Raw genomic sequence first — 13,976 nt, forward strand, 5'->3', positions numbered from 1 at the left:
TAACAAAATAAAATCATTTGCAGGTGTTTACCAAAAATCAAAGCCTTATTTTAAACAAAATACCTATACACCTGGTACTGCTGTATGTATAATATGCAGCGACAACCATAGAATATACGATTGCCCTACTTTTGCTGCTAAAAGCATAAAAGACAAATTAGCCGACGTCGCGAATTACAAGTTGTGTGCCAACTGCCTTAGGCAAGGTCATCCGGTCAGCGAGTGTCGTGGAGGTCCTTGTCGGGATTGTAAACAGATGCACAACAGCTTGCTTCACGAGCCTAGCCGGACTAGTCCGGGCATAATAAGTAGTGCTGCTACGGTCAGCAACGCATCATCAGCGGCAAACTTTTTTGACTTGGACAATAACCGAGGGCTTTTGTCTACTGCAATAATCGAAGTGTGTAATCCTAAAACAAATCAAAAAGAAAGAGTACGAGCTTTCCTAGACAACGGGAGTGAGTTTTCATTTATCAAACAATCGCTAAAAGAAAGATTGTCACTACAATCGAATCCTATCGACTGTATAAATCTGATAGGAGCTGGCAATAAATGTGTAGACAACATTGTCGAAAGATGTACTACGCAAATTCATTCACTACATAATCCATATAAACTTGCCTTATCGTGCTTTGTGCTAAAGGAGCTAACAGGCAACATTCGTGAACGTCCAGTAGATGTCCAAAGTCTACAGATACCTAAACATATCCGACTAGCGGATCCCGATTTTAACCAACCAGGCGAGATCGAGATTTTGATCGGCGCGGACATATTTTGGGACATCCTAGGTACCAAAAAACTTTCTCTAGGTCCCTCTATGCCTACACTACGAGATTCTAAATTTGGTTGGTTAATATGCGGACGAATGTATACTAATACTAACAATCAAAATAACAAAAATCAAAATACTAACGATACAAATAACAAAATTCAAAATAAAATTAATTGTAATCATGCAATTATATCTAAATCACAACAAAACATCGAAAATATGCTAACTAAATTCTGGGAGACCGAAGAGGTTCCTAACAAAAATGCTTTAAATCAAAATGAGCAGGAATGTGAAAATCATTTCCTAACGAACACTATACGGCTAGATAACGGTAGATTTTGCGTTAAATTGCCGTTAACTGAATCACCTGAATGTCTTGGGGATTCCTACAACTTAGCTAAAAGAAGATTTTTAAATTTGGAACGAAAATTCAAGCGAAATCCGACCTTGAAATCCGAATACACTACATTCATAAATGAGTATGCAGAGCTAGGCCATCTGTCTGAGTCTAGCTTGCTCAAGCCAAGTCCTAACTACTTTTTGTGCCATCATGCTGTTTTTAAAAATAGTGAATCTACATCCCTACGCGTCGTGTACAACGCCTCAGCTGCTTCCTCCTCTGGTAAATCACTCAATGACATTCTTTTGGTGGGGCCAAATGTCCAGGACTCTCTTTTCTCCATTCTTGTAAGAGCGAGACAATACCGGTACATTCTCTCTGGCGATATCGAGAAAATGTACCGCCAGGTTCAAGTTCACGACGATGACCGAAATCTGCAATTGATAGTATGGAGAGAAGATGAGTCTAGCCCCCTTAAAACGCTGCGATTGAATACTCTAACTTACGGTACCGGAAGTGCGAGCTATTTGAGCACGCGATGTTTATTTCAAGTAGGAGAGGAGCAGAGTGATCAGCTCATCAAAACTATAATACAAAAAGATTTCTATGTTGATGACCTGATCACTGGAGCCAATAGTGAATACGAATTAAAATATATACAAAAATCAGTTTCTGAGGCACTAAAGACAGGATGTTTTAATTTAAGAAAATACAAAAGTAACTTATCGTCTCTGTTTGAAGATGCTAACATAAATACACAAGAGAATTTAATCATTAGTGAATCAGCTAGCACTCTCGGGTTAGGATGGAGCCCAGTTAATGATACGCTAAACTTTCCTGTGAAAGATCCTATTCCGAGTGATGTCATAACTAAAAGATACATTATGTCAAACGCATTTAAAATATTTGACCCACTAGGTTGTTTAAGTCTATGTATAATTAAACCAAAAATGCTATTACAAAAATTATGGGAGCTTAAAATAGATTGGGACTTACCTGTTCCGGATTATATTAAAAAAGAGTGGGAAAAATTTGTCGAAAACATACCATTCATCCAAAATCTCAAAATAGATAGGCGAGTTTTATGTGATTCACCAAAATTGATTGAAATGCACGTTTTCAGTGACGCATCACAGTCGGCTCTTGGTGCCTGTATTTATATGAAAACTCTATCTGAAAACGGTGACGTCATTGTCAGGCTGCTATGCTCAAAATCAAAAGTCGCTCAACTGTCGCCTACGACCATGCCGCGGCAGGAGCTCGGTGCTGCGCTGCTCGCTGCCAGGCTCAGTAGGGCAGTCCTAGACTCTCTCAGATACAAGCCGGATCGTATCGTGCATTGGTGCGACTCAAGTATCGTGCTGAGCTGGTTGCATAATAAATCTGCTAAACTAAAGGTATTCGTGGCTAATCGCATAAATGAAATCTTAGAAAAGACTAAAGAATCAACGTGGAGATATGTGCCTACCTCTGCAAATCCAGCTGATTTAATTTCGCGGGGAGTGGATGCCTGCCAGCTTCCAAAGCTGGATCTGTGGTGGTTTGGACCTACATTTTTAACTGAAGATGAATCTAAATGGCCTGTTTTAAATAATCTTAAAATTGATGACTTACCTGAAACTAAATGTAATGTTGTAAATTTAGAAACTCCCATCGTAGACTTCGAAAAATATTCTACGCTAAATAAATTGCAAAGATCGTTTGCATATGTTAAGAGAATGATATTTAATCTAAAAAATCCTAAAAATAAACGAGTAGGTGTTTTAACTGTTGACGAGTTGACAGAATCGTTTAAATTTCTCTGTTTAATCGCTCAAAAACAATCGTTCCAAGATGAGTACGAGATGCTTACTAAATCTAAGCCGTTAAGCTCTAAATCTAAAATATTAAAGCTTTCACCTTTTTTAGATAACGACAAGGTGATTAGGGTTGGCGGTCGAATCGATGCATCTGATTATCCGTATGAAAAGAAGCACCAAATTTTGCTTCACGCATCTCATCGTTTATCAAAACTTATATTTGCCAATGTGCACATAAAACATATGCACGCGCCTCCTCAATTATTGTTGTCTCTTGTTAAGGAAACCGTATGGCCTATAAATGGAAGACGCCTTGCTCAGCGCACAGTAAACAATTGCATGCGATGCAGGCGTGCTCGCGGTCAGACTCTGACCCCAAAAATGGGAAATCTCCCAGCTCAGAGAATAAATGCGGATTTTCCGTTTATATCAGTAGGTTTAGATTTTGCGGGACCTTTCTATATTTTAAATAGGAAGGGTCGAGGTGCTAAATTAATAAAATGCTATTTATGTTTATTTGTGTGTTTACGCTATAAATGTTTGCACTTAGAAGCGGTTAGTGATCTAACAAAAAATGCTTTCATAATGACGCTTAGGAGGTTCATTGCGCGAAGGGGCAAGCCTGCGGAAATATTCTGTGACAATGGTCGAAATTTTGTCTCCGCGGCTAAAGAAATAGGTCAATTCATAAAAGCTAATCAGGAACCTATGTCTGATTTTGCGAATCAAGAATACATAAAGTTCATATTCACTCCAACTTACGCACCTCACTTCGGCGGTATCTGGGAGGCCGGAGTAAAATCCGCAAAGCACCATATAAAACGTGTAATAGGCAATAGCCATTTGACATTTGAGGAAATAGGAACTCTATTTGCGCAAGTGGAAGCGATTCTAAACAGTCGTCCCTTGTGCCCCATGTCTACGTCCCCTGACGACCTCCTTTCCCTCTCTCCAGGGCACTTCTTAATCGGAAGACCACTGACTGCACTGCCGTCGCCTGCACTGGAGAACCGCCAGGAGATGTCTCTTCAACGTTATGCTAGGATAGAAAAGATACGCCAGCATTTTTGGAATAGATGGCAGAGAGAATATATATCCGAATTACAAGAGAGAACCAAATGGAGAACAAACACTGCCAAACTTAATTTGGGCGACTTGGTTCTGCTCCACGAAGATCACGTGCCTCCGCTATGCTGGCGCCTTGGAAGGGTTACGCGCTTGTTCCCGGGAGCCGACGGTGTTGCCAGGGTTGCAGACGTAACCACCACAAAGGGATGCGTACGACGACCACTCGTTCGCCTCTGCCCTCTACCATCGCCGGAGGACTTGAAGTTTTGAAAGGCTGTTCCTTTCAACGAGGCGGGAAGATGTTCAGACTCCTGAAGCTAGTCTACGATTGCTGTGAAACGAGGATTGTTTGCCTTTCAACATTCGACAGGCGCTTACAGCACCTATATCAATAATTTTGTATACCTACCCGTCCCTTGCACTTTTTTTCACATAGAACATGTAAGACGTTCATCGTCAATTAAATAGTTTTTAAATATAATTTTGGGTTTTAATGAGTAAATTAAGGCTCCGTAATGTACACTACGATACAGTACGTTTAAGTTCACTTTCCTTTAGAACCTTCTACCAACTGTAGAACGATTTTTTAAATGCGGCCGCCATGCACTGTCCCAGATGCGTTGAAACTGGACATCGTGGATGAACCCACTTCGTCTCTATTACTAGTACGTGTAGGTTCACTTTGCTGTTGCTATAATAAATGTGGCCGCCATTGTCCCAGATGCGTTGAAACAAATTGACACTAGCGGGCATCGTTGATGAACCCACCTTAGTCTCTATTTAAGGATTCCTAAATCCTGATTGACTACGGAACACATTTTTTAAGGCGAAAATAATAAAAAAACTTTTCATAATTTCTTCCATACGGCCCACGGCGACAGTGATGTGCCGCGCTCTTTTTGCGGGCCTATTTTATTAGCGGCGCAAGCGCCACATTTATTTTTGCTTTTAAATAGTTTCTGGGGCAGGTACAATGGATATCAGGCGGTCTAGCATGAGTTGCGTTCTCGCCAGATGTATGGAGTCGCGCGCGAGAACGCAACTCATGCTAGACCGCCAGGTTTATTAGAAACATTTCAATTTCAAGAAAAGTAGTATCGGTTGACATATTATCTTTTAAAAAAAACATGCCTGGAAACTAGCTAATTTGTAATGAAAAGACAAGACAAGGTGCACCGCTGGTCTAGTATATTATGTGAGTACTTATTTTCTTTTCAGAACATGGTCTCAAAGTCCGGGATCTATTCAACAGCCCCGTTAGAGTGAGACGATATATAGCATCAACGTTCAATGTGACTCAGGACGTCGCGGAAAGTATTATGGGATCGGAACTAAGCTTCCAAGGTGTAAGTTATTTTAAACAATTTCGTATATATTACTAAAAAGTTAGTTTTGGGTAACATTTAAAATTGTAATTAATCTTAAAAAAAAAACAGACTGATTTTCCGTCTAAACTTAAGCAATATTGTATAAGTACTGTTTGTAAACTACTGTATGTTTCTAAAATATAATAAATAAATAAAATAAAATAAAAAGGAGTAGGTTCACAATTCGGTGGAACGTTTTGATTAAACCCACTTGAAATTTAAGACCGACCGCACACAAGAGTCTCCTCCTGGCGTCACTGCACAGTTGCGCCAACGTTGCGTCGAGCGTCGAGCAGCAGGCATAGAGTTGACTAGACGCCGACGCTCGGAAGACGCTAATTTAGGGTGCTGCTGCTCGACGCAACGTTGGCGCAAATGCGCAGCGACGCCATTTTCCATAGCGCTGACTAGACGCAAGACGCTGACGCTCAAAAGACGCTAGTATAGAGTCTCTAATAGGAATATACAGGGTGGTCCAAACCTTGACGTCCAAAAATTTTTGGGACCAACCCCGAAATCGCGAAAAAAAATTTACCCTTCTATAGAAAATGGACCAGCCAAAATGTATGAAACAACCAAATATTTTTTTCGCGATTTCGGGGTTGGTCCCATAGTAAAAGTTGCTCAGTATAATCCCAACACCTCCTTGGCAACGGGAATGCAGTTATTTTTTAGCCACTCTGTATGGGAAGCCCGGAATTTCATAACAAAAGTTAAAAGTTAAAAAATCATAACTCGAAAACTACGAAAAATCGGCTAACATACATGGGGTATATTCTGATAGCCCACGACGTGAGGAATCTAAAAAAAATTTTTGGACGTCAAGGTTTGGACCACCCTGTATAGGCTTTAGATTAGACGTTTTTTTAAACCGCTTTGAATGTTTTTTGTGTGAAACCAATTTGAGTGAAGTGTGTGAAACCGATTAGAGTGTTTTCATCATCGTTATTATTGAGTTACTTAATAATGTGCAACATGCCAAATCTATTGATGCGATTAAAATATTTAGTATGCACTATAATTTTTTTTTCCTTTTCAGATCATGAAAGGTAATATAGACAGATGTAGTGCAAGTTCACTAGCAGAGACGCTGCAAATGGAAAATGCAGAACATTTGAGCTTAATAGTGGAGAAACTTTGTTCGCTAACAAATAGAGATATAAGGAAAATACTTTTAGATCTAATAGTAGAAGTCAATTTCGGGAAATATATAAATATGGTAAGTGTATAAATATGTTATCCTGTGCTTTCCGCGAAGCTTACTTGGCCCGATATTTATTTTATTATAGTTTTTTTTGTCAGATTTTGATAAAATTTAGTAAATTTAATAACTAAAAACTCAAATAGATATCATACACTAAAGAAAAAGTGACCAAGTCCACCGAGGCGAGAATCGAGCCGGCGTCTTTAGCTTACGCGACTACGTCCTGACCACTAGACCACCGAGTCGCGGCGGTACCCGTCCCAAATTCTCTAATGCAGCCATTCTCAAAGTGTGTTCCGCGGAACCCTAGGGTTCCGCGACACCCCTGCAGGGGTTCCGCAAGAATTTAGAATAATAAAATAAGCATAATTATAATGCTTATTAATAAAAAAATACACTTCTAAAAACTATTGTTTTATTGTAGGGTTCCATCAAGTATTTCGCTTTCCAAAAGGGTTCCGTCAAAAAAAAAAGATTGAGAACCGTTGCTCTAATGTATGCTATCTACTACGTACCTACTACTAAATTACTACTACTGCCTACTAAACTAAGGGTCATCATCATCTTCCTCGCGTTGTCCCGGCATTTTGCCACGGGTCATGGAAGGGAGCCTGGGGTCTGGGGTCTTGGCAACTAATCCCAGGAATTGGCGTACTAAACTAAGGGTATTCAGGTACTACTAATTTAAGTGATCATTCAACAGATAGGTGACATGTATAAGAAGCTAAGCGGGGACGAACGGCTAACGCAACTGGGGTACATGTTGACTGCAGTGTTACGTATGACAAATGTCAACAGCTTCCTGCCATCAGAGCTGACAGTCTGCTTCGGGAATGAGGAGTTCAGCTACATCCACTTAACATTGTAAGTAAGAATTCTTAAAAGGACTGCATTTTTATATTAGCCTCATATTGGTCATATTGTTCGCGACGCAAGTCACCAAACTGTGAGGTGCGGGAGGGGTGGTCACAGCGTTGCGATTGGTCGTTCCAAATATGGCGCGATGTCACGCGTAAGCGTAGGGATGGGACACGTTCATTACAGGCAGTCGTCCTATAAGCTCTGTCTATAGGGGTTGGGCTGTGATTTTAGTACCTTTAGGGCACAAAACACAGCTTACCTTTATATCTCTCGTGTCGAATGATGGTTTTCATGACAGTTCCTTCAAGTTTTTTGTTGGGCATTTAAAAAAAATTTAGGACATATGTTGTTACCATCTTAAAGGCCGGCAACTTACTTGCAGCCCCTCTGGTGTTGCAGGTGTCCATCGGAAACGGTAATTGCTTACCATCAGGCGATTTGTCCGTTAGTTTGTCTCCTATATCATTGATAAAACTGCTTCATTCTAACATTCTAGGTTCCTTTATTCAATGAATACAGGTTTTCTTTCCGATATTGATAATTTAATTGATTATTCATAACAGAGTACAATAGACAATATTCTGCCGTGGGACAATGGAGAAATAGCAAATAAAGTAAACAATGGATGAAACTTAATTAATTCAAAGCGACCGTTAATAATTTCTGAATTACAAAATCAGTCAAACTAATTGTTTGTGAGCTATAAGATAATTATAGCATAGTGATCATTGAGCACGTAAATGTTCGTTTTTATTTTCTAAGTACCTAACCATTGTTCTAACAATTTTATCATTAGTCTCATTCACAGGTATTTCAAAGTACAAACATACTTTGATAATAGATATTTTTCAATCTAAATTTTTTTTTTACCTAGTTTAAAAAGCCCTACGGTGCTATCAGCTTAATAGGTACCTACTTAAAGGTAGTAAATTATTTTTTCATTTTTAACAAGCAGAAACGTCACGATGCTATTAAGCTTAGAATCAATTTTAATACAAAACCCACCTGTCAACACAAACTGAGGATAATTTTAACAGCATTAATAATGATTTCAGTATTTCTAAGTTCATGGACCAATTTAAACCAACATTTGCCGACACACAAGCATACAAGACGGTAAGGGAACTCGTCGACGCAGCTATAGTTGGTATCCAGTATTTGAACAAATTCGTGGCCAATAAGGATTCTAACGGCACTGTAGCAGACATTTCCAGTTTATTATTGACCCACGTTGGCAACAAACTCGGTGGTAATAATGATTTTGAAGCCGTTTCTAAGGACGTCAATGACGCTGTGCAGGATTTCGATGGAAATGGAAACGATTCGGGATTTGATGTTTTTGATGTGTAAGTATTGTTTTTATATGGTACTCCAAATTAAGAAACCATTTTATACCTAAATGTATTTTGCTAATAAAATCTCAGAAGAAGTCCTGCTACAAATATAACTATTTCAAAAAGTTTAATTTATATTTTTCTATTTTAGATTATCCAAACTCGCCAATTTAATATTTAAGTGGTTTCCGGATGACCAGAAACAAGACATTCTCTTCTATTCAACTTTGCTGACTAAACTAATCGAAGGAGCACACAAAGTCGTCTCCACCAACATGCATATAGAAGAGGTGGCCTACAATGCTTCCTTGCGGAACTCTGAGGGTTTTAAATTGTTGCTGGAGATTCCAGCTCCAATTGTAGTGAAGGGATTGGAAGCATTGGCTGATGCGGAGAGGACTCAGGTAGGCCATCCTTATATGTAGCTGAAATCAAATAATAGTGTGTTATAACATAGTGCTACTCAATCAAATGGTTATTATAAGTCTTCTAAACAGAAAATATGTAATTATGAGTAGGTATTAGTGACGGTAATAAAATTATAATATAATGTGGAAGTCGTCTTAAATCATGAATCATTGGCATATCTCCATTGTTATTGGCATATTGGTACCATTGTTACTATGTAATTATGCAGAGATAATCTTCTGTTGGGCTCTCTATATTTGACTAAATTTTATTCGCAGATCTTCACTTCTAAAATTAATTTGCCTGGTCAGCTGTTTTGCGATAGACTAAAGCTGCAACGATTCTTTGTTGTATCAAATTCCGACGCAGACATGCTGAAGGGTAAACTCTGTAATGACTCTTGGAAAAACTATATTTCAGACCTAATACAATCTTTTGGTTTCTTTGACGTCAGAGATAATGTAAGTATAAGTTATTTATAGTATATGTTTGTTTTAAATAATTGCCTATTCGCTTCTCTCCTACTTATGAAGAAAACTTTTTTTTTTCAGATAAACAATATGGCATCATTATTAATTCAGAAAACTGTAGGAAAAGACACAAGCAGTCAGCTTTACACAATAAATAAAGATTTTCAAGTTCTTAAGGATTTCTACAATACATTGACTAGAATTAACGCTGAGCACAAAACTAAGGTTGATTGGAGGACACTACTTGATAGCACTAAAAACGGACACATTTTGGAAATATTTCAGAATAACACTAATTTGAGGAATCAGATATTGTAAGTTAGATTTAAGAATATTTCATTCATTAATCTACCATTTAAAACGATTTTTAAAATTTATAAATTTAAAATAACACCTTTAATATGTACCTAGGTATATAATCCTACATTTGATGCATTATTGGCGACATTGACGTACAAATGAAGACGGAAACTTAATATTTTTCTACTTTTACCAAAAAAAATAGGTAGGTTTATGCCTACAAATACAAATAGAAAAACTTTGTACCTACTAGAGACGAGTTCTTCATGTCGGTCATAAAATTAGTCATGCTAGTCTCTAATATGTCATTAAGTGAACTAAAACATGTAATATGTGTATTTAGAATAACCCTCCACGGAGCGTTAGCAAAAGAGATAGTCAAGCAAAACATGATTTTGGACTTCAAGATTACTCCAGTTCTGATCGATGCGACCACTATGTTGATGGCGTTGAATGCCCAGCTTGCGACCACGCCGACAGACGTGACAGATGAGGTGAAGGAAATGTATCCTGACGTATTGAAGACTGTGCTGTTGACTGCTTTGGATGAAGAAAAGGTAGGTTTGAAATTGTAAATGAACTTTAGTAACACAGGATTTATGAATTCAGTTTTTATAAAAGAGAATGTAAGAGAGTTTTAAACACATTGAGTTGGTGGGTACAATTTTGTAAAATGTATTCGGTAGTATCGGCAAAGAGTTGATGACATTGACGACGTCATCAGAAAAAGATGAATATTATTGTTTCAATTATCGCAAGTAATCGGAACCAGAAAGGTTAACTATAAAATAGCACATTAACTTGAAGCTCTTACGATCAGAGTTAATGATGATAATCACGTTATTGATCCGGAACTTTATATAGTTAATATCGGAAAATTATATTTCTCTTGAATGACTTTCTTGATCTCTATAGGTACAAACATCGTGAATATAATGTAAGTATTTTTTTCAGACTTATAGATCTTTATCGACACATAGCGAAGACATTTTATGCCATGGTGTCGAAAAGGCATCTTCATTTATATTAATGCCATCAGCAGTAGACGGCCATCGTTTGGTCTCCGCTTTATGTCAAATGTCCAGTGCAATTGAAAAAGGATTCCTAGGCAACTCATCAATTGGAAAAGCTGTAAGTTATTGAATTCCGGTATTGTATCCTCTAATTTTGTCTGTGTAAATTCATTTTCTATTTTATATTCCTTGTAGATTCAATGAGAACTTTGGGTATAAACATTTTTCCTGTTAAATAAATACATCTGATCTGATGCCAAATCTGTATTAACCGTCCAGGAACAGAAAGTTGAATTCCTAAAATGTTGAAATCCTGAAATGTTGACTTTGACTTGAACTTAACTAGACGGAGCCCCGCTTCGCGGGGCTCCTATTTCTAGGCGGTATGCCCTTCGGGCATCTGAAGCTACCTAACGAACCTAACCTACCTACCTATTGATTCCGTCTAATATGAGTGATATCCGTGAAAACATTATTCAACATTTTGAGAATCCAACATTTTGATAATTCAACATTATGAGAATTCAACTTTCTGTTCCTGGAGGGTATTAACTTACTTACACTAGAATCGGGTTCCAGTTGAACTACATAATTGAATAACCTTATTAAGTATTGAGTCCATACATTTTGTTCCAGATAGAAAAGGTAAAGAACTCCAAGCATACCGCGCTAGACGAGGTAAAATGGACAAAGCTCATAAACGGAGTCAAACAGTTGTATGCCACTCTAGACAGAGACTACACTTATCTATTCGAATTTAAAACCTTTGGGATGGATCAAGAGACGCAGAAAGAACTTGAAGTATTATTGGACGAAGCAAAGAATTTTTGGTTTGGAAAGGACAATATACAAAGAAGCTTGCATTTAAGGTATGTCCAAAAGTCCACATTAAGCAAGATCGCTCCAGATCATTCCTGGTACAAAAGTATTCAGTATTCTTACCATGTATCGCGGCGATCCGATTGGGTGTACCTTTTTGCCTATTATTTAATAAGACTCATTTTTTTAAACAATGATATATGAGGATTCATTCAAATCATTATAAATGACGCTAGTTTTAATTTGTTTCAGTCTTAAGTTTGGATTTCGCGTCTTGGACCTACTGGATCGTGAGATTTTCAACCTGACCAGCGAGGGTTGGATGAAAGTGAAAGGCAGCTTCGGCATGCTTACTGGACCTCTGGCGGTAGCTGAAGAATTCATTAGAGTCATTGCAGGTATGTAACAAGTAGGATAACGTCAAAAGTATAGACTATTATCATAAGTACCCTCCCGACAGATGCAATATGTAAAACAGATATGTAATCTTCATCGGAACGCAAAGGTTGCACTTCTGTTTCGACTAGTTTTGCGACTCGTAACAAGTTATGTAATCTATTCAGCTTCTAAATGTCATCTTTAAAATTGTTACTTGCCGTATCTTCATTATAATCATCAACGATTTATCACCATTCATATCATCATCTGCCCATTTGCCCAATGATCGCCGTAATACTCTATCTCTCACAGCCCCGAATCAGTGTTTTCACAATTTTCGCCAGATCGTGGTCCATCCATCTGATAGGGGCGTCATCTATCTCAAACTGTAACCTAAATGAATCATAAACAAATTCCACCTCTTTTCAGCTCTATCACGGAACGAATCTTATACCTCAGATTTACCTCCCACCACCGTGCAGGTTGTTCGCCGGCTGATTCCTAATCTGCCTCATTTGATCGCCGATGCCTCTCTCATTCTTGCCAGTGATAATACCGATGTGAGTATCTTTACTGTATTGTTTACTGCAGCAAATTACTAGTAACAAATTAGTGTTTTATAGATACCGTATTCCAGATAGGACCGATAATAACAGCAGTCAACGCGGATCCGCCATGGCCTTGCTCCAACAGCCTGACCAATCTGCTGGACCTCACGGACAGCTCGAAGCAAGCCGTGGAGGCGCTGGAGACAGTGCTGTGTTTGGATAGAAGCTTCCAGCGGGAGTGGATCGAGTATCTGAATGAGAAGAACTTGACGAATCTTGTAAGTTACTTGTTAAATGAAGGATGCTCTTTTGTAAGATTGTTGCGTCATCATCAATCGAAAATAGTCCATTTTGCTAGATAATGTATCTAGCAAAATGGACTATTTTTACCAACCCCAAAGATCTTTGTAGCAACTGATCATGCGTCATCTAACAGTTGCAGAGTACCTGTTGTTTACTGTTATGCCCCAGTGACTATTGGTTCTGCGCGCCCCTCACCCACTACCACTATCTTGCAACTCATTGATAATCCTTTGATTATATATCAACTGTATAGGTACACATTCTTACACTCTTTTATCTTCCAGGGTATACAAACTTGGAACACCACATCACCATCTCAACACATATTTCTGAAGTTCTCCTCAACATTAGATTCAGTGATAAAAGACACAGCGTCCCTTAAGAAGGTTCTAGATGAAATAGCGGACGATTCTTCTGACATAACAGAAAGACCTGTGACGTTCGTTTCGGCTTGGAGATATGCACAGCAGACGTTGAGGGGAAAAGATGTTGCGATACGGTATGTTGAGTTTATGTCTATTGTTGTGTTCTAAAAGGACTCGGGAATTGTTATATTATTTCCAAAATGTTACCTATTTTATTTTATTGTAACTAAGTGTACTTCAAACACAATCCTGTATTGTTGATGAATAAATATGATATGATATGACCTAAGATTTACCTAAACCACTACATAGCTAATATATGCAATTAACTAACCCTCTCATTTCTGTTTGTCCAGAAATTTCTTCTCAAAATTGGACTTCGTCTTAGACTCAATTATAACACCAGCAGCCCATGACAACGTGCCGTTGAACAGCCTATGGGAAGGCTACGTAAAATGTTCAGGAGCTACATACATAGAGGATGACTGCAGATTCCTCTTGAGAAGTGCTGTTAAGAACTCTCTCAGGTTCTTGTCTGTTCTGGTTAAAAACATGGCTGAAGATCTTCGTACTTATTTCTATGAAATTAATGGTAAGAAGAATATCTCATATTTTTCATACTTGCAG

The 13,976-nt window shown here is 38.3% G+C and overlaps 2 protein-coding genes across 2 annotated transcripts in view; both read left to right on the forward strand.

Annotated features, from left to right (window-relative positions):
* LOC134654508 (uncharacterized) overlaps positions 1–13,976 on the forward strand; it is a 121,963-nt gene that overhangs the window by 51,724 nt on the left and 56,263 nt on the right. Inside the window, exons 6-20 of the mRNA XM_063509953.1 lie at positions 5,198–5,325; positions 6,386–6,565; positions 7,254–7,414; positions 8,467–8,757; positions 8,897–9,149; positions 9,432–9,614; positions 9,705–9,937; positions 10,267–10,480; positions 10,878–11,054; positions 11,573–11,805; positions 12,008–12,153; positions 12,563–12,693; positions 12,771–12,959; positions 13,269–13,483; positions 13,706–13,941. Coding sequence (XP_063366023.1) covers positions 5,198–5,325; positions 6,386–6,565; positions 7,254–7,414; positions 8,467–8,757; positions 8,897–9,149; positions 9,432–9,614; positions 9,705–9,937; positions 10,267–10,480; positions 10,878–11,054; positions 11,573–11,805; positions 12,008–12,153; positions 12,563–12,693; positions 12,771–12,959; positions 13,269–13,483; positions 13,706–13,941 — 2,970 coding nt within the window. The remainder of the gene's footprint in view (positions 1–5,197; positions 5,326–6,385; positions 6,566–7,253; positions 7,415–8,466; positions 8,758–8,896; positions 9,150–9,431; positions 9,615–9,704; positions 9,938–10,266; positions 10,481–10,877; positions 11,055–11,572; positions 11,806–12,007; positions 12,154–12,562; positions 12,694–12,770; positions 12,960–13,268; positions 13,484–13,705; positions 13,942–13,976) is intronic.
* LOC134654499 (uncharacterized) lies at positions 2,452–4,280 on the forward strand. The gene has a single exon (XM_063509942.1). The coding sequence runs from the start codon at positions 2,831–2,833 to the stop codon at positions 4,247–4,249; it is 1,419 nt and encodes a 472-aa protein (XP_063366012.1). The 5' UTR covers positions 2,452–2,830; the 3' UTR covers positions 4,250–4,280.

The sequence above is a fragment of the Cydia amplana genome, chromosome 15 (assembly GCF_948474715.1).
Source record: "Cydia amplana chromosome 15, ilCydAmpl1.1, whole genome shotgun sequence".
In the NCBI taxonomy this organism is placed as follows: domain Eukaryota; kingdom Metazoa; phylum Arthropoda; class Insecta; order Lepidoptera; family Tortricidae; genus Cydia; species Cydia amplana.